The sequence below is a fragment of the Scleropages formosus genome, chromosome 7, assembly GCF_900964775.1.
Source record: "Scleropages formosus chromosome 7, fSclFor1.1, whole genome shotgun sequence".
In the NCBI taxonomy this organism is placed as follows: Eukaryota; Metazoa; Chordata; class Actinopteri; order Osteoglossiformes; family Osteoglossidae; genus Scleropages; species Scleropages formosus.
In genome coordinates, this window is record NC_041812.1 from 26,892,284 (window position 1) to 26,917,534 (window position 25,251).

General features: G+C 46.1%; 1 protein-coding gene across 2 annotated transcripts; it reads right to left on the bottom strand.

The window, feature by feature from the left end:
* Positions 1–659: 659 nt before the first annotated feature.
* Positions 660–25,251, bottom strand: nptnb (neuroplastin b). 2 transcript variants are annotated; one of them, XM_018738735.2, is made up of 8 exons: positions 24,665–25,251; positions 17,585–17,932; positions 8,681–8,855; positions 8,146–8,240; positions 4,695–4,828; positions 2,853–3,126; positions 979–1,000; positions 660–801 (listed from the first exon to the last, which is right to left on the bottom strand). In XM_018738735.2, exons 1-8 carry the CDS (start codon positions 24,750–24,752, stop codon positions 741–743), a joined length of 1,197 nt encoding a protein of 398 aa, XP_018594251.1. In that variant the 5' UTR covers positions 24,753–25,251; the 3' UTR covers positions 660–740. The 2 variants fall into 2 exon arrangements, with proteins under 2 accessions (XP_018594251.1, XP_018594252.1); XM_018738736.2 differs by having other exon boundaries at positions 979–988; positions 24,665–25,248.

The following is a 25,251-nucleotide window of genomic DNA, read 5'->3' on the forward strand; positions in this document are numbered from 1 at the left end:
AAAATAACTTTTACAACATTTAATCCCCAGTTTGAGAAGCTGGATATGCTTTACTATTATATTCATGAAATACTGAAAGACTGGCAGAACCTTTAGCTTGCATCCTAAAATTTCATCCAAATAAAACTTATTTCATGAAATTATTTGCAGTAGAATGATAACCTGTACAAAAACCTCGACAACTATATTTTCTTTTGGTATTTTTTGTGAAGATTTACATGAACAAAAAAAAAGAGTAAGTAGTCCATAGATGCGATAAAAGAAACAATGTACCTGAAAACTTATTCAGATCGTCATACTGAATGTAGTGAAATTTGCATGCCGTGTGTAAAAAAACAGTAATTCAACCTGAGGAAAAATAAAAGAAACAAATTATAAAACAAACACAATGGAAAAATAAATATATACACACGTGTACAGCTTGTTAAGTAACTGTAGTCATTCTCTTGTCTTCGGAAGGCATGCTTAATACGGCCATTTAGTTCTGCTCCAAATGTTTTGCTAATCATTTTCATACTCCAAAAGAGACCAAAGATGCTTCTTCTGCAAGCAAGAAGAGTTCTCCTTTGTTCACCTTCCCATGTGCATGTTCTTCATGTAGTCATCTGCATGTGAGAGACAGGGTTTGCCAAGGCAGGGTGGGGGGGAGGCAGGGGTGCGAGCTTTAGCCTGGGTGGAGGTGGGGCTACACGGCTTCGTTCCGGAAGAACGTGCGTTCGTCGAAGTGTGCAGTGAAGCCTTCAGTTGGTGTTTCTCTGACGGAGGTTCTTCTCCTTGTGGTTGTTGGTGGAGTTTGTTTTCCTGGTGGTGAAAGAGCACGAGGAATTACCACCATGAGTGGAAGAGAAACGTGCAAATTCAGCAGATGAAGGCTACTTTCTTTCTGGTTCAGCTTTGTTAGGTCCTGAACATTTGTGTGCTATTCCCTATCAGCTATAAACCCATAAGACACAACATATTCTACTGAACGTTACTTACATTGGTCCAGCTGGTTCATCATCTGCAGCAGGCAAGGCAAAGTGGGCACAATGAGGAAAAAAGGAAAGCAAAGTTGGGTGACCACCTGGATTTTTTTGGCATGGCGTGTCATTACAGCTCATGTAAAGACTTGTCACGTGGGTATTTTGACAAAATGGCTCAGGCATTTCCAGAGGGGTCAGTGAAGAAACCCTCTGAATCCCTTGAGTTGACCACGCCACACCCCAGCAGAGAGGACCATGTAACTAAGCGACGGCGGTGACCGGTGGAGAAAGTCAGATGAAGCTGCCCCAGTCCTAACCATCCTAAACCATCCATTGATCTGGGCATACTGGGTTGCCATACAGTCCTGGAAATACAATAGTTCTATGAAGGATTAAGGCCCAAGTACTGTAAGACAAGAGTGTTTCCTGCAGTCGGTGAGTACCCATTCTGCATGCTTATAAAAAAATCTGCAATAAAAAAAATCCCAGGAATTCCTGGACGTTCCTGGGATCTCACACATACCATGCAAATTCTAAAAAATTCTGCATACACTGTCTTGAATCCGTGGTTCAGATTCCAGTGCAAAGACCGAGGCCTAAATAATAGACTGTTAACACACCCTTCCAGCCAAGCAGAAATCCTTGGCAAACTGGATGGAGCTCCACGTGCTGCTTATGCGACTGGCTTGTGTCTAAGCAGCTGAGGGCATGCAAGCCATGTGACAAGCAGGACACATTTCAGACTATTAGAATGGAAATCACTGATGAATATAAATCACTGAAAAGCAGGAAATCGGGGTGATGTGTTTCTTGCGTTCTACTCCGAAAGCATGGAATGGTTCATCTATGGTACACTTCTGCACGTGTACAGACTTCCCATTCCCACAGTGTCAAAGTGTGTCCATAAATCACATCGCCTCTCTTGCATTTAGGAGTGTGATTTCATGATTTTGTGATTTTCAAGCTAGGCGAGACTTATTTTCACATTTCTTCAACCCTTGCTAGGTAAAAGCAAAAGAGACTGCAGCCTAAGAAGTCAAAGCCAGTAACATTCAAGCATACTCAGAGCTCCCATAATACAATTCCAAGACCATGTCAAACGAAAGAGAAGATTAAAAAAAAATTAGGTCAACTCTGAAGTAGAGTCAAAAAGAGGAAAGCAAACAAAAGAAGGGCAAAATGAAAGGTACTGAGGAAACGGCTTTCATTCAAATTCAGCCATTATGAGAATGGGAAACGTTTATGTCAAACACATATTGAGAACGTAAACACTGAAAATTCAGTAAATAAGTGAATGCTGATATCATGGTCTGAATGGATTGTAAAAAAGAAAGGGATATTAATTGATAGAGTAACAGACTTTGGAGACATGCAAAAATTTTCACTTACCGCCCATTTTAAGGGTTATGAGGCAATTTGGAAAAGGGGGAAAAAGTCTTAGTAACCCTTAAAAAACAATCAGATGAAGAAAATTCCCAAATTTTAGGTCTTTAGGAGAAGTTTGCACTAAAAGAGACCAACCCAGGGGTTGACTACATTGGAAGGTAATTACTAAAAAGACACACATGTTTAAAGGCACTCAGAAGATTAGGGATCCCAAAGGTTTTCCCTCCATTCCCTTTCTTGACTCTTGATGCACTGTTTACAAAGTATCACTTAAGTCAAAACAATAGAAAATACTACAGTAAATATGCAGCAGAACCTGTTGCAGGGTGAATTTTATAACACACCCCTGTTAAAAGCTTATTGTGGTGTCCATGCTGCGTTATGATCCCATCCTTCCAATTTCAATAAGGAGGGTCGTGGTGATCCACAGCCTATCCCGGAAAAACTGGAGTCTTTGGGTTGACGTGGTGATCCGAGGAGTGGGTGTGGGAGAGGTGGACTTACCCTCAAGCTCCTCTTCGGGCCTCTTCCGCTTTTCATACACAACAATGATGATGACCAGCACGATGATCTCAGCCAGAACACCCAGGAAGGGCCAGAGAGGTGCCAGGTGGCTGCGCACCCGTAGGATGGAAGACTCTGATGCCATGCCGATGACATTGGTGGCATTGCACTGGTACTGGCCCGGATCTGAGCTGATGTCCAGGTTCACAATGTTCAGCTCTGAGTAGTTGTCTCTACTGTTGATGAAGAAACGTCCAGAGGAATTGTCGATATCCTACAGGGCCAAATAATAACAGCACTGAGACAAAAAAGGGCATTTAATAATTGTAAACAGAATTTTTGGAGAAAATCTGTGTTTTTTTAAACAAGGAATTTGGTGATCAAGTTGAAGCAGGAGATGAACCAACTTGTGTTCTCTTGAACCCCAGATCCACCAGACAGCAGAACCCAGCCAAACTCGCTGCATCATCGCACCACCCTGCCTTGTTCTCAAGGAAATTAAATTTTGAGTTGCAGGAAAGAAGCCACAACAGCATAGTGTCACACCTACCACAAGCACCTCCCAGAGGTGAGACAAGCACACCCGAACAGAGTCCAGATGAAGTATAAATAGGGGAGCGCCACTGCTGGGAAGCTGCGGAGTCTCATCAGAGATACACGCTGTATCTAATGTCAAGACATACGTACGGTTTTACTGTTTACTGCAGAATTCCTGCCTGGCTTTGATCCAGTCAACCCACGACCACGGATTATAGGACCCTGAGCATCCAATCACAGCTTCGACCCTGCTTGTCCTAAGACCACGACCTTGCCAGATCCCAAGCTTCCCTATTCTGGCTTAAACCCGATTTTTCGATTTTTCTCATACTGACCTGGTTTGCCCCACGACAATGATCTTGCTTTCCGTCACTGAAACTTAGCACTTGGGTCCATCATCAGCACTGTCTCCGAGTCTTATTTATAACAAATAGCATAGAGGAGACAGAGGCCGCAACATGACACTCCACATGGAGTTCACTTCAGTGTCATTACTAATCTTCTGACAAGTGGTCGAAAACTATTAGTAATTTATAACAATAAACTGTAGCTGTAACTTTCGGCCTTCATTGTTTCAGAGGTTTTGGGGGCAGCTGGTGGTGCAGTGGTAAGAACTGCTGCCTTTAGACCCAAATGTCACATGTTTTAATCCCACCTCCAGCTGTAGTACCCTTGAACAAGGTACTTACCCTGACTGCTCCAGTAAAAATACCCAGCTGTATAATCGGGTAAACAGTAGAATATAGCTTAACATTGTCAGTCAGTGTCAGCTCAATGAATAAATGTAAATGTAACTAGAAAACGTGTCTAAAGAAATAAACCCCAATACTGGCTGACAGCCCTGAGACTGAAGACACAAAGCACTTCCTCCATCGCTGTACGATGTATATTTATAAGCGCTCCGGAGGTAACCTGCTGGGAAGGGCACTACAACAAAATGAAGTGAACTGAATTACCACTCAGTGTTTTCACAGAGCACTGAACAGAGCCTTTAGCGCCTACAGGAGCTGTTGCAAACATTACCGATAACACTTTTTTTCTTCTAATGCATTACGATGAAAGCTGCCTGTGTGATTTCTCGTAAAATAAATTTCTCCAGGAACATGCGGCGCATGATCCTTTGCCCCACTTGTTATTGAATAAGGCTTTAAATGTGCACACTAAGGTACTGTGCCCACACCGGTGTTTTGGATCTGGAGCTACGGCAGCGTTACTGATCTACTCTGGGTCTACTGAGCAGCGATACAGATGGAGTACTCTCTTCACCCACGACTTCCACAGTGGGTATACAACTGAGTCACGCACCACATACACTCCCCTCTCCAGTTTCCGCCAGGTCCACGTCGGGTGTGGGTAGCCCACGGACTTGCAGTACAGCGTAGCGCTCTGGCCCTCGTTCTGGTTCTCGCTCCGCTTGTGACCAGTGATATCAGGAGCAGCTGGAAACCAGAGACATGGCAGAGGAATGTAAATAGAAAGGACACAACCGAGGACATTCACATAACCCATCAAGATGAGGATGCTCATATAATTTTTATTTATTTATTTATAGTGTTCTTTCTGCTGCTGTTGTTCTGGGGGCTGCCGCACAAAATGTCATTGTATTGCATACAACGACAATAAAGTATCTTTTCATACAAATACTCTTGTCCATGAGTGCAAATATGCAAGAAAATGTAAAAAAAAAAAAAAAAAAGAAAACTGAACAGAATGACATGTACATTTTTAAAGTTTTTACTTAGAAATTATATAGCCACAGGGAGCAAAACTGCAATTTCCTGATTTAAAGTAGGAAAAAAAATGCTGGGCCTGAAATATGTACATCAGGGTATTATTGGGCTCAGTGTGCAATACATTGTTATATAATCTTCAACAGCTAATTTCACATAAATCACATCTGGTACTTGTGGCTAAATTACTTCTACATTTCGATAATTAAGCTTGAATCTGAAGTCATTAAAGAATGTAAAGCACGGGCCTGTTTCATGCTATAAATCTACTGTAATTACTGGTGAAATGTGTTAATTTGGTGTCAGAGTCTGAAATTAGACACCATGTGGAGAAAGTGGGGGATTTATAGAAGCGCTCAGCAAGTAAGTGGTCGAGAAGACATCTGAATTTCCACCACTTGACACGCCGAATGAGCCGTAAGCATTCCTTCTCGCCTGGATCCGGAGCAAACGCGACTTCTGCGGTCACCTACTAATCCACAAAACTGCGGCACTGCTTCCTGATTCCGCCTAATAACGTGGTAATTTCGTCCACGTAATTAGGTAGGATCAGGACGTGGCCGGGAGCTGCTCTCCTCTGCAGAATGCGTGGAGGGCTGGAGGCCTCGGTGACATCACCCTCCTCTAATTATAGCAGGCGCACACACGGCCGGGGCGCAACGGACATGTTTTCTTTTCTGCTGCATTTCCTTCGGCACGTTTCACACCTGACCTATCACGGGTCGGCCAAAACGGGCCTCAGCACACTGACTGGTAGTCGCCCCGGTCCGACACGTAACCTTTTGGGCTCCTCGTGCTTGAGCGCATACACGTGCGCTTGTCCGAATGTGCGTGTGTTTATCCGTGTGTTTATCCGTGCGTGTTTCGGAGCGAGGACAGGTCACGTTGAATGCCTGTCGCATAAAATAAAGCGGCTTTCTTTTTAATTACACTTGGTGGATTTCGTTCATCGTTTCAAAAGCCCTAATTAAAAAACTGCCCAAACAGATGGACTTTGCAACTTGTGCTTCTCCTTATCCTTCCTCTTCGTCTCCTTATTATTATTGCTCTTTTATAAATGTTAGCAAAAAACATAATAAATCATACTGATACAACTGTTATTTTTAGAAATAAAGAATATTTTTTTAATGTTAAAAATGACCCATATTTACAACATGTGGCCGAAAGAGAAATTACGATGTAATGTTGAACAAGCAAGAAAAATTTACCAGAAAGTAAATATAAAGGGAATGTTAACTGATGCGTCTTTAGCATTTGTCATAAATAAGGCTCAATGAATTATTTAATAAAACCAGACCTCTAAAAGGATATGACACAAACAAATAACAGATGACAAGAAATAACACGGGATCTCCCAAAGGAAATGACACAAATAACAGATGGCAAGCATCTTTGATGAAAGCGCATTCTATCACATGCACAAGATCCCTTTTGGAGAAACGATGGGGGAAGCCACTGTTGGTTAACAGTGACACGATGTTTGCTTAGGAAGCATTACTGAGTCAAACCTGAGGCTGCAAACGACTCCGACTCGGTGCAGATTACCGTCACAGACCGTCAGGTCCTGCCATTAGCGAGGGCTTGGACCGGATTCGGCGGCTTAATCCCGAACCATCAAACAAGCCGCCATCTGGTGCCTCGGTGAGGGGCAGTGAGGGGGGCGGAGGGTGCTGCTGGGACGAGGAGTGTGACAGCGGGCGTGCCAGGACACGGTGCAGCAGTGCAGGGGAAAGAGGGTTGCACACTGGATCCCAGGTGTGCGGATGCAGGAGTGTAAGGGAGGGGTGTCCCAAAAGGGAGTGTGTGAGAGCTGGCTTCCCGCCCCTCACCTGCTGCCCACTAGCACAGTCCACGTGCCCAGTTTCACACTCGCAGCGCTTTTCACGGCCACGGCTCACGCGACGGCACCGTGGGCAACTTGTAAGCCAATGATGCATGCTTTGGTCTTTTGCACACTAGCTGTAAGAGGACAATTGACGGCGGCGTAACAGTGAGGCACAGCAGTCGGAGAAGTGCGCCCGAAAGCTCTCCAAGGTATCTACCAGCTTGTCCAAGGCCCTTTCTGTTTGCACCCCTGTCAACATAACTGGTGCACACTGTGACGCACTGGAGGGAGGACAGCGAATCATTTGTGTTCCCAGTCAGGAAGTGACCAGCTTTCCCTTAGGATCATGGCTTGCTTAGCCTGGTCAAACTGAAGAACTTTGTTACAACAGTATAGTCGAATGCAAATGCTCCTTCGCATATCTGCTTCAAGTAGAATAATATCCCATGTGATATTTCATCCACTTCCACTGATCGCACTTCATCTGGTACTACAAACTGTCAAATGTATTTTCCATTTTCCGTCAAAACAGATTGGTGTTTGTGTCACAGAATTTTCAGCAGAGACAAGGGTGTGGTTGACAGCAATTTAACGGGTGTGACCAGGAGCACAGACAATGCTGGGGGTCCTGTCTGGATGAGCAGTATAAGGACACAGCAAGGGTCAGTTCTTTAATCCAACAGGATTGTTTTCATACCATACAGTATGTGGCATAATTTATCCTAACACCAAAAGCCTCTGCAGCACAACTGACAGTGAGACAGTAATAAGCAGAAGAAGAAGAAGATGATGAGCACCAGGGTGCTGGGAGGAAGAGGGAAGGGGTATGGCTTATCATAGAGCTCGGGTGCAGAAAGTGGAAACAGACACAGAGAGTGGGGTCAGCAGGAAACAAACAATACATATGTATTTTTAAAATATTTTATCTGGGAAATGCGTGTTGAAGGGACAATGAGTACCAGGTGCGGCCAATCAACTACTGAAGGACTTTATAAAACGCTGAGGAGAAAAGACAAAATTAACATGTTTTAATTGTTCTTTATCAGGTTTGTCTGCGCTACTGCTGACTGCCAAAGTATACATTGTCTTGCAGTCAGTTTGGTACCCCCATCGGGATGCTTCATCTTGTTCGGTACAGTCTTACGGTCAACAGAAAAAAACGTGGTGCATTGGTGTATCATGGTAAGGATGTGAATCGTACCTCTTACTTCAATGGTGGCATTGACAGGGGGAGCCATGTTGAAAGTGTACACACACATGTACTCTCCGGCATCATCAGACCTGGGCTTGTTGATTCTGCAAACAATCAGGAAAAACATTTCCTTCCCCTAAGTGTTTTTCTGATGACTTAATGTTTTCCCAAGACGTACAAACGTACTTTCAGAGCAGGTATTGCTCTACAGTAGTGCTTCACTGGGCTTTTGTATTTAAACAAGTGGCTCTGGAGGACAGTGTCATGCAGTGCCTCTGGTCAAGCAGTGCTGTTAAACCCTCTTGACATTGTAATTCTCGGTAGATGAGTGTACCATGCAGATGCTGAAAAGATTGAAATCATGAGAGCTCATTACCCAGTATGTGGGCTGTGTGGTATAACTTGCTTGTTTGTTTTGTAACTGATGTTTTTTATCAATGAGACTAAATTTACTTCAAAAGCCGCGTACAATTGAAAATGAAATTAAAGCACCATGAGGATTTTAAGGAGACACTCAAAGACCAGGATCACCCAAGTGTCCCACCTGTACTCTGTGTTCTTCTGGCTTCCACGAGTGCCAGGGATCTCCTCTCCATTCTTGGTCCAGTAGCTCTCGCGGTGTGTGTCGTGGGCGTTGGTCAGGTTGCACTGCAGCATTTGGAGCTGAGCGTGGGAGTCCGTGGGCAGCACCACATCATCCGATGAGTTGATCTTTGGCTCTGAAAAGAGAGAACGGCTTGCTGTTGGACATGCTGTCACCTTCTCCTTCAAGGACCACCACCACCATTCCCTTCGAGAGTGTCATCGCCACTCCAGAAAACACACAACATATACAATTTGGACCAGAATTATATAACCTAAGAATATATATACACACACACACACACACACTTTCAGAACCGCTTGTCCTATACGGGGTAACGGGGAACCAGAGCCTACCCGGTAACGCAGGGCGGAAGGCCGGAGGGGGAGGGGACACACCCAGGACGGGACACCAGTCCGTCGCAAGGCACCCCAAGCGGGATTCAAACCCCAGACCCACCAGAGAGCAGGACTGTGGTTTAACCCACTGCGCCACCGCACCCCTCATACCTAAGAATACAATGAACAATACTAGTGCGATGAATGGCTAAAGTTGCATTAATTCTAGAAGCAGAGAAGAAAACACTGTGTAATAAAAAATATCTGTAGAAATAATTTTAATATTGATACTCCTTGTCGAATTAATCAGCAAAGCTGAAGAACGTCAAAGACAAATGTGCCCAGTGCAAATCTATACAATGCAAAGTGCTCATGTGTCATTTTCTCACTTGTGCATATCTACTGGAATATAACAAGTACTGGTTACTAACAACTGGATTGCTTGTTTCAATAAAAAGTGGAAAAAAAACAAAATATGGTTGTTTGAAATAGAACTGCACACTGCTGACCAAATGAATATCAGCAAAGATTCATTTACATTTCCATTTATTTATTCAGCTAATGCCTTTCTCCAAAAACACTTACAATGTTACACTTCCTACAATAAGTTACCCATTTATACAGCTGGGTAACTTTTACTGGAGCAATTCAGGGTTAGTACCTTGCTCAAGGGTACTACAGCCGGAGGTGCAAATTGAACCTGCAACCTTTGGGTCCAGAGATTCACCCACAAAGGAAAAAAAAATTAGATGGTATTGAGCTACTTTTATGCTGACTAGTTTTTCAGTTTTTCTTCCATGTCAGGGTAATGTGTAGCTCACTGTAACTTTAAGATCACGTAATATGAAATGTTTCCGTTAAATCGGATATACTGTAGGTATAAGTGTGACAAGAGATCATTATATTGACACTTTTTTTTTTTAAACGAACGAATACGTTTAAGGCTCTGCTGTGGGCAGAAAACGGCATGTGGTGTTACTGACTTTTTTATGTTTCTTTTTTGGACTTATCGTGCATGTAAAAGTGACAGGAAACATAAAAGTGAGAAGTTTTAGTGTTTGAAGTTTTCCCACTGTATTTCATTTGTAATAAAATACTTTCAATCTTTACTTTCTAAAGGGAGGGGAAAACGGAAACATTTATCCTTTTATGGTTGACAGTTCTGAACATTGCTTCACTGGGGCCTAAAACCTCCGAGCTCTTCAGTTTGTCTGCTCCGAATTAATGCCACCAGCAAGGGTATAACGCGGTAATGGAGGGACAGATTGCGCTGCACTGGGACAGAAGACATCTGAGCTCCTAAGAAGTTTACTGCATGTGATTTGTGTTTGGACTCAGGAAACACACACACACATTTATTCATATCTGTCAGTAATGCCTTTACTGTCTCAACTCCCGCTCACTTTTCTCGGCGGTTAATTGCAGAGTTAACCCTGATTTACATTCATTTAACACTGGGTTCACTGCAGTCAACAGAGACATAGAAATAAACATTACGGGTTCACATTTTCCCTGATAAACACAAAACAAAAGTTTTCCCTCACATAAAAGGCACTTCATCTAAAAGCATTAAATGTTGGATGACAGAAACATGACGTGAAAGAACTATTGCTTCCAGGGAATCAGATGGAAAGATCTGTGGAATAAAAGCTGAAAAACGAAACCCATACACACACACCCTTTCCACCTTTAAAAGACATCATCAGTTATTTTCCTATATCTCTATTTACCTCCTTCAGAAGTGAGAGATTGCCATGATGCCTTCATTTGCACTGCTGACATGGTTAAGTGGATCAGGCAGGACGTTCACCCACCTTTACTCCTACCTTTTGAGTCATGTTGTTGTGACATGAATATGTTTTCCTGCCCAAAGACAGTGCTCTGCATTTGCTCGCGCATGTATGCAGTACCATCGGTCTGACGGCGCAATGCAGGAGAGCGCCGCCTGCTCATGTGCTCGACTGGCGAGGCCGTCGGGAAAACGGTGAAAGAAGGGAGCATCCGGCACAGAAAGTCAATTTAGCGGTGTGATGAAACAACTGATATTTAGAGTATGCCTTTCATCAACTCTCATTTACTGTTAAATGCCTCTTTAACGCCTCTCATTCCATGTATAATGACTATAAGCACTTATGTGAAATCACAGGGTAACAGACATTAATAATACAACACTAATGGGGAAGTAACTGCCGACGGTGCCTGCCCCCGTGGTTATTATGGTAATGTACTGTATTGGTTTACAGAACCACAGCACGACAAGCGGCGCAGACCTGCGCGAGATCACAGGTCCCAGAAACCAAAAACAAGAAAGATTTATGTAAAACCATTTGTGGTTTTGCACTCTTCAAGAGTTTGGAGAATATTGCATGCACGTGCAGCAGCGTGCACAGATTAGGGAAAGACAGACTGCGAACACACACACATCAGTCTGACAGTAAACTCAGATCAGCTTGTGTGTTGGTGTGCAAGGATGGGAGGGATTAGATTTAGCGTAGCTGGTGCTCACACAAAAGGGGGTGCGGTGGTGCAGTGGGTTGGACCACAGTCCTGCTCTTCGGTGGGTCTGGGGTTCGAGTCCCGCTGGGGGTGCCTTGCGATGGACTGGCGTCCTGTCCTGGGTGTGTCCCCCTCCGGCCTTACACCCTGTGTGTTACCGGGTAGGCTCTGGTTCCCTGCGACCCCGTATGGGACAAGCGGTTCTGAAAATGTGTGTGTGTATGTGTGGTGCTCACACTCTTCGACAATAATTAGTATTTGTAGCACTTTGTTCTGCAGTATTATATGCCCAAAGCAAAGGCTATTTTCACTAGTGGAATTCCCACTCAAACCACAAACACACGTTACCTTTCCTATTACTAGTTTATTGAATCTTATGTTGACACAGGTCTATGAAAAAAATTATTCCTAGTTCCACCTCAATGAAACCAAAACTGTTTATCATCTCAATATTGATAATAAGCTTTTATACATAACATGCTAATATGTTACGTATAAAAGCATATGTTAATAAAAAGCCTTCTGTTTTTTTTGTTTTTTAAATAAAAAACTTTGTTCAATGGCCCTTCTTGGACTGGGGCCTTGTCGTGACAGAAGGACTTGCGTGATCTAGGGATCTCCAGAGCTATACCATCAGGAGCAGTATGCTCCTGGTAGGGTCTCCCATGGCGACCAGGTCTGGAGTGAAGATCCAGACTAACACGATCCAAAAAACCCCTATGGCAAATGTGAACAAGACAACATTTACCCTGCTCGGAATATGGTCACCAGGACCTACCCTTGGAGCCAGGTCTGAGGATAGCGTTCCTAGGCGAGCGCCTGGTGGCTGGACAGCCCACGTAACCTGGCCGGGGGGGCATGTCGGCCCACCATCCGCAAGGTTCAACATGGGGGTCGGGTGCAATGCCTTTCCGGCAGGGCGGCATGTGGCATCATGGCCCCTCATGGCAGAAACTGGCTCTTGGCATGTGGAATATAACCTCACTGGAGGGGGATGGAGCCAGAACTGGTGTAGGAGGTTGAGAGATACCAGCTAGATATAGTTGGGCTCACCTCCACTCAGTGTTGGCTCTGGAACCAAAGTCTCTCTCCTACTCAGGAGTTGCACAGGGTGAGAGGCACCAGGCAGGTGTGGGTATACTCATAAGGCCCCTGCTTGCTGCCATACAGTTGGAGTTTGTCCCGGTGGACAAGAAGGTTGCCTCAATGCGACTTAAGGTCGCAGAGAGGAAAACTCTGTGTGTCCTTATGCACCAAACAGCAGTTCAGTGTATTTGACCTTCTTGGAGAGAGTGGGTGGGGTTCTGAACAGGGCCCCACCTACAGACTCCATAGTCTTGCTTGGGGACTTCAATACTGGCAGTGACTGAGAAACCTGGAGTGGGTTGATTGGGAAGAACGGCTTGCCCAATCTAAACTCAAATGGTGAAATGTTATTGGACTTCTGCGCTAGCCATGGTTTGTCCATAACAAACACCATGTTCGAACATAAGGATGCTCATAAGTGTACTTGGTACCAGAGCTCCTTGGGCCAAAGGTCAATGATTGACTTTTTAGTTGTTTCATCTGACTTGAGACCACATGTTCTGGACACTTGCGTGAAGAGAGGTGCTGAGCTGTCAACTGATCACCATCTGGTGGGGAGCTGGATCAGACAACAGTGAAAACTGACAGACCCGGTAGACCCAAGCGCATAGTGAGGGTGTGCTGGGAACGACTGTCAGAGCACCCTGTCCAGAATGATTTTAACTCCCACCACCGTGAGTACTTCTCCCATGTCCTGGAGGAGGTAGGGATCATGGAGTCTGAATGGACTCTGTTCAAAACCTCCACTGTGGAAGCAGCAGGCACAGCTGTGGCCAAAAGCTCGTCGTTGCCAGTCACAGCGGCAACCCAAGAATCCGCTGGTGGACACCAGTGGTGAGGGAAGCCGTCAAGATGAAGAAGGGGGCCTTTAGGGCCTGGTTGGCTCTGGGGACTCCTGACTCAGCAGATAGGTCCCGACAGGCAAAAAAGGCAGCAGTGGCTGCGGATGCAGAAGCAAAATCCAGAGCCTGGGAGGAGTTTGGAGAGGCCTTGGAAAATGAATTTCGGTCGGCTTCAAAGAGATTCTGGAAAACCATCCAGTGGCTCAGCAGGGGTCAGAGGAGATTTGCTCAAGCTGTGTTCAGCAAAGGTGGAGAAATTCTGACCTCAAATGAGTACATTGTTGGGAGGTGGAAGGAGCACTTTGAGGAACTCCTAAACCAAAGAGATATGCTTACCTTACCAGAGTCAGGACCAGAGGCTTCTGGGGTATCGGAGTCAGTTTCCCTGGTAAGAGTCACTAAGGTAGTTGGAAAGCTCCACAATGGCAAAGCACCGGGGGTGGATGAGATTCGCCTGGAACTGCTTAAGGCCCTGGATGCTGTGGGGCTGTCATGGCTGACATCTCTGCAATGTTGCATGGACCTCAGGGACAGTGCCTTTGGATTGGCAAACTGGGGTGGTGGTCTCTATCTTTAAGAAAGGGGCTTGGAGAGCGTGTGCCAACTATCGGGGTATCGCACTTCTCAGCCTCCCTGGGGAAGTCTATGCCAGGGTGCTGGAAAGGAGGCTCCGGCCGATAGTTGAACCTCAGTTTGAAGAGGACCAATGCGGATTCCCTCCAGGCCGTGGAACACTGGACCAGCTTTTTACCCTCTCACAGATAATTGAGGGTGCGTGGGAGTTCGCTAATCCAGTCTACATGTGTTTTGTGCACTTGGAGAAGGCTTATGACTGTGTTCCCCGAGAAATTCTGTGGTACTACTGTGGGCCATTCAGTCGCTGAACACACGGAGTGAGAGCTGTGTTCTCATACTCGGCATTAAGTCAAGCCCACTCAATGTGGATGTTGGACTCTGCCAAGGTTGCGCCTTGTCTCCACTCCTGTTCGAGTGTGAAGCGGTTAAAATGTGGAATAGCCCCTCAAGTCCGAGTCCATGGTTCTCTCACGGAAAAGGACTGCAAGCCCCCATCAGGTAAGGGGAGAAAAACTCCTCCACCTGGGGCAAATTAAGTATTTTGGGGTCTTATTCACAAGTGAGGGCAGAAGGGAGCGTGAGATCGGCTGCAGACTGGGAGCAGCAACAGCAGTAATGCAGTCGCTGTACTGGTCTGTAGTGGTGAAGGGGGCAAAGCTCTCGATTTACCGGTCAGTCTACGTCCCTATCCTCACCTATGGTCATGAACTCTGGGTAATGACTGAAAGAATAAGATCACGAATACAAGCGGCTGAAATGAGTTTTCTCTGCAGAGTGGTGGGACTCACTCTCCATGACAGGGTGAGGAGTTTGACCATCCGGGAGGAACTCAGAATCGAGCCGCTAATCCTCCACGTTAAGCGGAGCCAGCTGAGGTGGTTTGGCATCTGGTAAGGATGCTCCCTGGGCACCTCCCTTTGGAGGTATACCAGGCACGGCCAACAGGGATGAGACCCCGAGGTTGGCCCAGGACCTGCTGGAGAGATTATATCTTTCAGTTGGCCTGGGAGTGGCTGGGGATCCCCCGAGTTGAGCTGGAGGAAGTTGCGAGGGACAGAGACGTCTGGGCTTCTTTGCTCTCCCTATTGCCACCGTGACCCTAGAAGGACAAGTGGGCAAGAAAATGGATAGATGGATGGACTTTGTTCAATGGGAATATCCACACATACAAACACTCGCACACACATCCATCCACCCAACTAGGCGCTGGTGGTGACTCACTGGTGACCACACACTTATAAATGGCCTGCAGCTCTTTGACAGATTGGCAATGTAGTTATGTAACTGGACACTGTTTTGGCACGTTCCCATCACTGTCACTATACCTTACAACATTAATGGTTTTAATGCGGGTACCCAGCTGTGCAAGGTGGCTGAGCTAGGTTGTAAAGTGTGTAAGTTCAGATCAGGGTCTCTGCTAAAGTACACAGGCAGCATGAGACGACGAGACACAATGAGTCACGGCCTCTTCTTGGACGGGTATCTGAAGGACACCTGCATGAAGGAGAGGTACACATGGGGTACAGAAAAACCATACCGCAGTCCACACCACAGTGACATCACCGATCACAGCGGAATCATTACATCTGGTAACACCCACATTGTGCCATGTGTCATATTTTAAGCCAAATGATAATTTTTTCTATGGAAACCCACTTAAGTATAGTTGAATCTTGGGATGCTTCCAACCTCCTGCATGTGGCATACAGAGCACTGGTGTTCGCAAAGTGTACAGATTTCACACATGAGGTCTGAGATCAGTCACAACTCAACACATCAACAGCTACACAACTAACACAAGACAGCCCACCAACTCACAAGGCGGCATTTACCACACTGACAAACTATACACTGTCCCCTACACAACCGTCACAGCATGTATAGCCTGTTATATACATGTCATAGCTTTATTACATGTATATAATAAAGGAACATTTATTCAGTAATGACAGAATATTGGGCTTAAAGTATGAGGAGAAAGAATCGCCGCACACACTTGATTAAGTCTGAACTTTTTATTTTTCCATTCATTTATTAGTGTGTAATGAAAAGATGATGAACCTTAAAATGGCTATTTTTCCAGATCTGTTTGTTAAATCATCTCACATTTTAGAGCACGCTGTTTTTTTGCCCCGTGTTAGCCACTATGCCAAGAGCGGTGATGAATGACTCCATGTCCACAATTTCACAGTGTGAAAATTTAAAAATGGTGCAACGAATAAATTAGGCTTAACGTTATTTATGTCTTTATTTGTTTATTTGGCAGACAAGGACTTACATGATATACCTGAACCACTAGAACACAAGAGCCAAGTGCAGCAAATAGTTTATTGGCTTCAACGTGCAACTGCACTGTGACTCGATTGATGGTATTACAGGAAAGTAAGGGCATTCCAAAAATAAGACATGTCACTTGAGCATACATTCGTGCACAGGACCCAGTTAGTCACGCTTGTTTAACCATTTGTGGTCCATGAGATATAATGTCATTACTGATCCACATATTAATATGCAATGCAAAGAAGGCACAAGGTTGTTCAAAGGCAAATACTGGGGGTGTCAAAATAGCTTGTTCCAGATTAAAACAAAGATCGCAAACCAGAGCATCTCTGGGTTTTTCAATTCTCCAGAAAAATCTCAGCAGCGTCTCAGAGATGCACTAGCAAAAAGAGAAGCGTACTGCTTCTCTGACGTCCTGGGTAGGCACAGCAACATTTTATGCTAGGGAATTTTTTTGTTCCCCCCTTGTGTCTTCTTCTCATTTCCAGGCAGTCCCCTCCCCAGTTCATAAGGCACAAAAAAACACAGTCAAGCACAACCCGAAAACACCACGGAGGCTGGAAACTGCACATGGGGCAGAGCACGCTGACTTTGGACTAAATAAAAAATGACCGAGACGAGAAACAAATGACAGACAAGACCAGAATGAAGCACTGAAAATGCACTGAAAGAGGCCTCTGGAAAGAAGGAAACAAAGGGAATGTTAGAAGTTGAGCATGAATCACAAGGGTCACGGGCGGGACCGTGGGGTGGGGAAGCCACGGGATGCGGCGGGCAGGGAAGGGCAGGAAGGAGGGAGGGAGGGTGTCAGCGGATGCCGGGAGAAGTGGGTTTCTGGGTTTGTGGTCAACCACAACAAGGGGGTCAGAGGCTGAGAAGAGGTCCAGGCACCTCCCGCTGAGCACGAACAAGGGACTACATACTAAATACACAGGATTGTCACAATCGAAAGAGATGGGCAACGTTGAGGGAGTGCGGCATAAGGGAGAGTAATCCCCTTCATTACTTCCACATATCTTTTTCCTTAAAAAATGGAGAGAAACACATGTGAAAAGAGAGCGCGAACTTAAGTAATGTTTGTTTTATTGATTTTGCTGTGTGTGGTTTGGCAGAGAGAGCTGCGGTGGAGCTAGGAAACAAGACTGACTGACTGACAGCCTGATGGGGGGTGGGTGTGGGGGCAGGGGTTGGTTAGTCTGTCACCATAAAGGCACTAGAGGACACAGAGCGCAGGGGACGGGACTCACTGGGCAGCACGGTCACGGTGGCCTGCGCTCGGATCCAGGTGAGGGCAGGGTTCTGGCGCATGTCGTTGCGCCGAGGGTCGTTGCTCGCCCGGCACTCGTAGGTTCCCGAGTCCTCCTGCGTGAGGCGCGTGACAGCCAGCACGCTCACGCCATTGGTGCCGTAGGCCGTGTCGATGGACACGCGGCGCTTCCGTGCGCTGTCCCACAGCTGCTTGAAGGAGTCGGCGCGGTTGACCTCGGCGTACCACCACTGGATCTCGGGGGTGGGGCTGCCGACCACGTCGCAGTACAGCTCAAAGGTGTCCCCCGTGAGCTTTGTCTCTGACAGAGGCGACTTCACAAACCCAGCTGGAGAGGAAGAGTGTGTCGGGGGTTGGGGGGAGGATGGAGGTCAGGGTTGGGGCGGAGAAGATGGAGAGGCGGGAAAATGTTGGGTAAATTATAAAGGGTAAGAAAGAAAAGTAGGGTGCAAATCACGTGTGCATGGAAAACCAAGAGAATAAAAGAAACATGGAAAAAATAGAGACTGGAGAGTGCTTGGATGTGTCACATGTCAATGGACCTTAACCACATATTCAAAGGCGTTACACGTTTTTTCACCGCACACAGGTAAAAGCAGCAGCAAATCACCTGCTCGCTCTACGCCATAGAGACAAGGTTATGCGCTCACTGTGTTCTCCCCCCCATCAACTGTGTTTGTAATGGCTCAAAGAGCAAGACCCAGAATGCTTAGCGCCCATCAACCTTCATTCTGGAAAACCTCTCCAGCTGTTTTGAGGTACATCTGTCTTGATGATACCACCAGCAAAGCGATGGCTACACCAGTTTCATTTGCATTTTGAACCGGTTAACTGTTTGCCTTCATTGCTCACATATCAATTACATGAGGATCTCCGACTGGATTGCTCATCATTATTATTATGTGTAAAAAAAAAAAAAAAGTCACACATTATAGTTGAGCAGTCAAATAATTTGAACCCACTCCAGGTACAAAAATTCTGTAAGAAAAATCGCTTTTGAAACAAACAAACAAACAAACAAGACGTGTACGGCCTACACTTGTGCTCTTTCACAGGTAACCTTTCCTTTCCTCTGCTTATCTGAGCCAATGCACTGTCAGAGAGGAGTTGGCTGCTAAAAATAGCAACAGCGCAGCAGCCAGGTGCTTTTTTAATCTGGAACACCTCCGGAGCGTCGCCGGTTCACATTCGGCGTAGCATGTCCGTCCGCGGAGCTTTCCATCGTCAATGCCACGCCTCATATGACATCATCGCCCTGCCAACGCAGCCAATCGCCCCTCAAAGCACAACGCAGTTGAGGCCACTGGCATCGGGAGGGAAGGGAGCAGTATTTGCTACAGCAGCGGACACGGTGTCCGTGAAGTGCAGCTGCTGGCAATGCTTAGAACATGTGGGTCCTCACGCAGGACAGGAGACACGTCCCACCTGGCCATGAGGAGAACAAGGCCACCAGAACCTGTCAATGTTTCCAGCAAACGCAGTGCAGAACAACACTTTTAAAGTCCCCGGGATTGTGAGACACGGAAATATTCAGCATGATTTTTGTAACCCGGCACTGTTAGACACCACAAAGCGACAAAAAGCAGATGCAACGCACTGCGCCATGGTTCGAGCAGGCGGTGAATTCAAAGCGCTCTGCTGCCGAGGTCCTTTATTGTGGCTGAGAGGAGATTTATGGAGGCTGCGGCACAGCGGGTCCCCCGGGGCAGTGTGGGCACATGCCGAGTACGGAGGGGCTGTTGCCATAGAAGCACACACACTACGGTAACCGTACAGGTACCTCTGCAGTCTGGAAGAGACCCAGTGAATTGTTACCTATCACACCTGCATCCCAGTGCATCCGCAGTATTAAGATTACAAGAAATATTTTTTGGCTTCTTTTTTCAATGCAACAAAATAAATAGCAGGTGACTGTGTCCTGAACTGTCTCGCACAACGTTGTCCAAGAAAAAAAAAAAAAAAATTAATGACCTGCCAAGATATGGGTTCAGTACACAGTGAGTTTACTTTGCACCAGGAAAACAAGGAGTTGTATGGGTTAATGGTAGAAAACCAACAAATGGCAAAGCCCAGTGAGTAACCCAGGAGAGGGAGGAAGAAGCTCACCTGGTTGGAACACAGAAACCCAGCAACACCTTTGTAGCTGTTCTGTAAGATGCGTTTCTCACATGACATTCCCACGACTTACATGAAGCTGTAAGCACCTATGTGAACCACGTGTGTGCGTCATTCATTGTCATGTGTCACAGGCACATCACCACGCTGTAAACTCTGGAGGAACCATCACACACCTGTCCTGGACCACTTGGAAGCGATCTGACCAGCAAACAGCTCACCACACATTACGCATTTCATAGCCTTATATCCTGTCTAATATCACTTTCTCTCCATGAATCCGACAGAGAAGCAGTATTTCACCATAATGAATTTCATCCAGGCCCTTTACAAACATAAAATTCCAGCTGAGCTCCATTTCTCCTACTGGGTGGAGGTAGAAATCAGCAATGTACGCCCACATTCGAACTCGTCAGCATCAAAATGGAATACTCATCTTAACGCTCCCGCTTTTCTGATTTACCGCTGCTTAACTGTGTGCCCTCGTGAAAAGAGTGGGGCTTGATGAAACTTTCACAGATTCACTCAAAAACCATAACTATAAGCACCTTATCACATGGATTCTAATGACAGGAACATCTCTGTTGACAGAATGAACCAACATGGTGAATGAAGAGCCTTGTCTTCGTCTTAAAGGACGGCGTGAGTTCGGACACAGCTCTGAACGACAGAACGCAACACCTGCCAGGGCTTCATGGAAGTCATCCTGGTTTAAAAATCCAAACCATGCAATAACTAGTGTCTGCAACTTGTAACATCATCTATCCTCCAACTACAGAGAAATAGTTTCCAGCGTCTGTCCATCTCTGTATACGATTCATAGGATTCGTTTAAATCTCACCAAATCACCAGTTTGCCTGAAAAAAACAGCACTGTTTTTGTAAAGCCATCCAGTGGGACTGCGCGGCAGATGCCGTTCCATCTCAGATCGAGGCGCGGAGCCTGATGGTAGAGGAGTGCATAATCACCATGAGATTGAGAGTGTACCGCTTGCACCGACGCACTGCTCTTTCTCAGGAGCGCGGGGGGGTGGGCGTACGGGTGTAGCGTACTTTGAGCCTGGTTATACATGATGCTACTTTACACGTATCTCGCAGCTCTTGGATGCAAATCAAGCCTTTCTCTGCTAAAACCCCCACCGAGTATATTTTCCTATTGTACGCCAGTTCAGTCATCTGTCTGGGACCCACCAGTGCACTTCACACACCCACCGAACACCGGCAGGTGCGATCGATCCAGTCTGGCTCTCAAGAGAGCGTGTGTGCGAGTGTGTGCTCGCAGCGTGTGTCCGCCAGGGAGGCGAAGAAAGGCTGTCTTTCTGTGAAGGTCATAAGATGTGGCGAGCTGCTTTGCATCTGAAAGCAATGTTCTCTCGCACCAAGAGCACCTTGGGGAAAACCGACGCCCCTCTTCTGCAACCTTTCGGTCATTTTGCACAGCAACAGCCCTGCTTGACTCTAATCCTGGGCTTTGCGGGAGAGGAAGAGTGGAACGTCATTCGGTTATTCTCTGGTTAAAATGTCGTTTTATTGGTAGCTAGTCAACGAGAACAGTGTCTGGGTCTACAGTTTATATGTGGATTTAACGCTGGCTGCGATTATCTTGGAGGAGTGATGCCAAGTGAAACACACCGCATTTCTCACTGTCACCGAGTCCAACACCCAGCAAATTTACTCTTCAAAGCAGTTAAACCACATCTGGAGGACCAGCAGGTTCCTCTGCAGTGTCACAGAACACAGGGCATCATAGGGAGAAAGAAACAGCACCTTTATTCACGAGACTAAACTATGGTTGCCCAGCCTCAGTTCAGATGCACTAATCCCCGACGGCTTCCAAACATCTTTCCTGGTTAACCCTTTGAGGAGCGAGGACAGGCGAATTGCTAGTGTGTGTCTGTATGGAGAAGAGAAGAAAGTCAAAGACAGACTATGGTTGTTCCTCCCTTGCCTTGCCAACCACATGAGTGGTTGCTATGAGTTGAGGCTGACTCAACTGGCACGTTCCTCCTCCTGACACCGCTACCCAGTCTCCTTCTTCTACTCCAAATGCCACCGTGTAAAAAACTGCGTTAGACCCCGCGTTAGAAGCAAAATCAAGCCGGCAGGCTCAGCACATACAAAGCTGCCACACGCACACTCCGGAGTCGCAAGAAGCAGACAGATCCACCTCTGCAGGCTGTCAAAAAAGCCCTTTTTCAGGCTGCTTCACCACAGGTATCCGGCAGAAGCGTTTACTGTGAACTCGTCGAGTACCGTTCCGGTAACCGATGTGCTGTCGGCGGGCTGGGATGATTTTATGAACAAACTAATCTGCTACAGTTATGATTTCCATCAAAAACCCCAGAGTATGTGAAGCTTCTGAAGATTAAACTCTGAAGTACGTGTAACGACAAACACTGAGTATTTCTAATCTAAAATTCCCCATAGTGTGTGTATGTGTGTGTGTGTGTGTGTGTGTGTGTGTGTGTGTGTGTGTGTGTGTGTTACATTGCTCTGCTCTGTAAATTGGTGAATCACTGTAAGATGTTTACTCAACTGTCTCCGGCAGTGCAAGACACCTTGAATAAAAGTATCAGCTAAATACTCATTAATAATGATTGTAAACTGCCTTGGATAAAAAGCATTTGCTGAACGGCAGACTGGAAGACACTTTCCTCCACAGCAACATACAATTCCTATGTAGTAAGAGGTGGGGATCGAACCTGCAACCTTTGGATCCAAAGGCAGTAGCTCTCACCAGCACAGATAAATATAAATAGAAATATGGGTCGTGATGGAAGTCTGTGGCACAGAGCTTACTCCTGCGGTCTATCGGTCGTTGCAGAAAGCCACGTCAGAGAGTCACTGGCATAAGAGAGCAGGAAGGCCCTTTTACAGGGTAGTACACTGCTCAAGGGTGGCCACTACAACCTTTGATACATCGAAAGAGTCCTCCCTCAGCACACATGAACACCAGCCACGGCCGAATGGGCTGATTCACTGAAATTCACAGTGCTTCTTAGAGCAGCGTGCTCCATTAGGAGTTAATGGATCCTCTTTCACAAAAGGACACTGAAGACACAATTCCATGCCCAGCCTCCCCGATGCTATAAATAGAGGCAGGCTGCGGAGCGAAGCGAGCCTATTTACAGTGAGGCAGGTATCCATTGCTGAATCAGCCCTTCTGTCTCTGAAATGGCTACGTTCACATTTCCTTCTTCAATCACCTGATGGTTCTCCTCTCATGGTACCCACTGCACTCATTTGTTTATAATCAAACCACACCAAGAGCCACAGTGCATTCGGAATCTCTCTGTATTGGTGTTCTCGTGCCACACGTGTCACTGATGTCTGCACGGAATGAACCACATGGTGGTCCTTCAGCGAGGAATCCACCATCCTGCATTCACATGATGAGTATTCAGTCAAAGCAAAAAACATTTTTTTTTAAAAATCACAGTGATCAAATATATTGCACTGTATGCCATTGCTTTGTTACAGAATACATTTGTGCCATTATGCCACATCCTTTAACATACACATACTTTAGCATCAGAGTAATATACCAGTATTACTACTGTCTAGATATTTGGCAGGTGTTCATTTTCAGCACATCTTATAATAATACAGAGACAATATTCTCAACCACTTTTTACACCTCTAAAAGAAACTGGAATCTTCACCTGTATCATTACAGTGTTTCACACAAGAGTTGGAATGCAGGGAGAGGCAGAGAGCCATAGCAGGGCGGAGGCAAGGGAGAGGTCTGTGGTCCTAGCAAAGGATAAAATTCAGAAAGGAGAAAGGGGGAGGGGGCTGCAATTTGCAGCACCATGAATTATGCATCCTGGAGGAGTTGTAAACCAGTGATGTAATACCCTAGAAAAGATCAGCACCATAAATCAAGCCATTAAATTTTTATTATGTCTTTGGTGGGAGCCTCATGGTCACTCCTTGGTCACTGGTGACCTGGCCAAAGGGCACAAGTGACCCACCCAGTTCAGCGCTACATCTTTCGAATAGTCAGGTAGAAGTGCAGCAGGTTTCACAAAAAGTGAGCATATAAGCACATTTGTCAGAAAGTGCTAGCCTTTGCTTTAAAATGAAATGTGCCAAAATCAAGGATCTGCTGAGTGAAGTAAAGGGGTAAAGCTGCCAAATGTCAAACACTCAAATGCAGTGGCAGGAGGTGCAAAATAACACGCAGTCCTCACTGACACGGCACTGCTGCGCTGTCTCCAGGTTTCCGATTTCAGAAATTTCCACACAAGTAAAAATGTGTAGCACACCTCCACCGAGAGTAAATCTGTGTATATTGTGGGAGCCAAAAACTTAAAAAAAAAAAATGCACAAACAAAGCGAGTCTCGTACCAGATCCATAGATTCCACGTTTGACTTTACATCTGTTTTCGAAATACCACCTCCGAGCTGCCTACTGCTGACACAACGGAAAAGAAAAGGTCACAAATACCAAACATACACCTTGTGAAGGTATGGCCATGTTATCAGAAACTTGGAAAAAAATACTACAAAATAAGCACAGTTAGTAACATACAGTGCATGAAAAGCGGTGACAATATAACATGGATCTGTTCAGTCGTTTAATTGCATTGTATCGTTTTAATATTATATATAAATATATAGGTATGTATATATTTGAAAGCTCCTTTTTTTGCTTTTTGGTCGGTGCACATTTGCACGCGCGCACACACACACACACACACACACACACACACACACACACAAAAACAACCAACATGTGCGCTCAGACTGTGACCTCTGGCACAAACAAATGTCTGTCAAGATGAATGACCATCATGGTCCTCAGCATCAAGGACATCTCGAACCCGGCACCACGGCGCACGGGGCCCTAGCAGTCATCAGCGGTCATCAGCGGTCATCATCCTTAGGATGATGATCCTACTCAAGACTGAACAGTGAAACGAACCGCAACTTGCGTCCCTTACCGCTCTGAGGTGACACTGACTTCAGGGTCAGTATCAGCATCAGCACCACCAGCATCAGCATGAGCGCCCGCTGCACCAGCGCAGGCATCGCCAAGGAGGAGAGTAGATGAAGATGAAGAAGGAGACGCGGAGCGGAGGAGCGCCAGGACTCGGGAGGAAGACCGTGAGGCGGACACTCGGACCAGCAGCGGGCTGCAGTGCTCGGGACCGGGCGCCCCGGAGCCCGTGTGACACCGACTCGGTGTTGGGTGAGCGGTGGGTGCGCGCTGCCTCCTCCGAGATGCCGACGTGGGAAAGCGAGTGAAGCCGGAGGAGCCTCCGCTCCGTGGGATTGCGGCGCGCAGATCCCGCGAGATCTGCGAGAACTGGGATGCTCCACAGGCTGGGAGCGAGTCTCCAATGCAACTGCTTCGCCGCTCTTCCTGTCCTTACGAAGGTATTATAAAACTCCTTATTATTTTTTTTGCTCATACAGCATCACTGACTACTGAAAACTCCCCTCGCATTACTTTCAGTGCAGAAAGCACGTGGACAGAGCGCCAGATTTATTTTCACACACAGAGTATCCGAATTTATTTGCGTGGCCC

What these genes read in the sequence shown, in the direction of transcription:
- nptnb (XM_018738735.2), bottom strand. Translation starts at nt 24,752, where the DNA reads ATGCCTGCGCTGGTGCAGCGGGCGCTCATGCTGATGCTGGTGGTGCTG. An exon ending in GCCCGAAGAGGAGCTTGAGG is followed by an intron (nt 1,001 to 2,852) that starts GTAAGTCCACCT and finishes TGCCTGCTGCAG; the next exon opens with ATGATGAACCAGCTGGACCA. An exon ending in GATGAACCAGCTGGACCAAT is followed by an intron (nt 802 to 978) that starts GTAAGTAACGTT and finishes TTTCACCACCAG; the next exon opens with GAAAACAAACTCCACCAACA.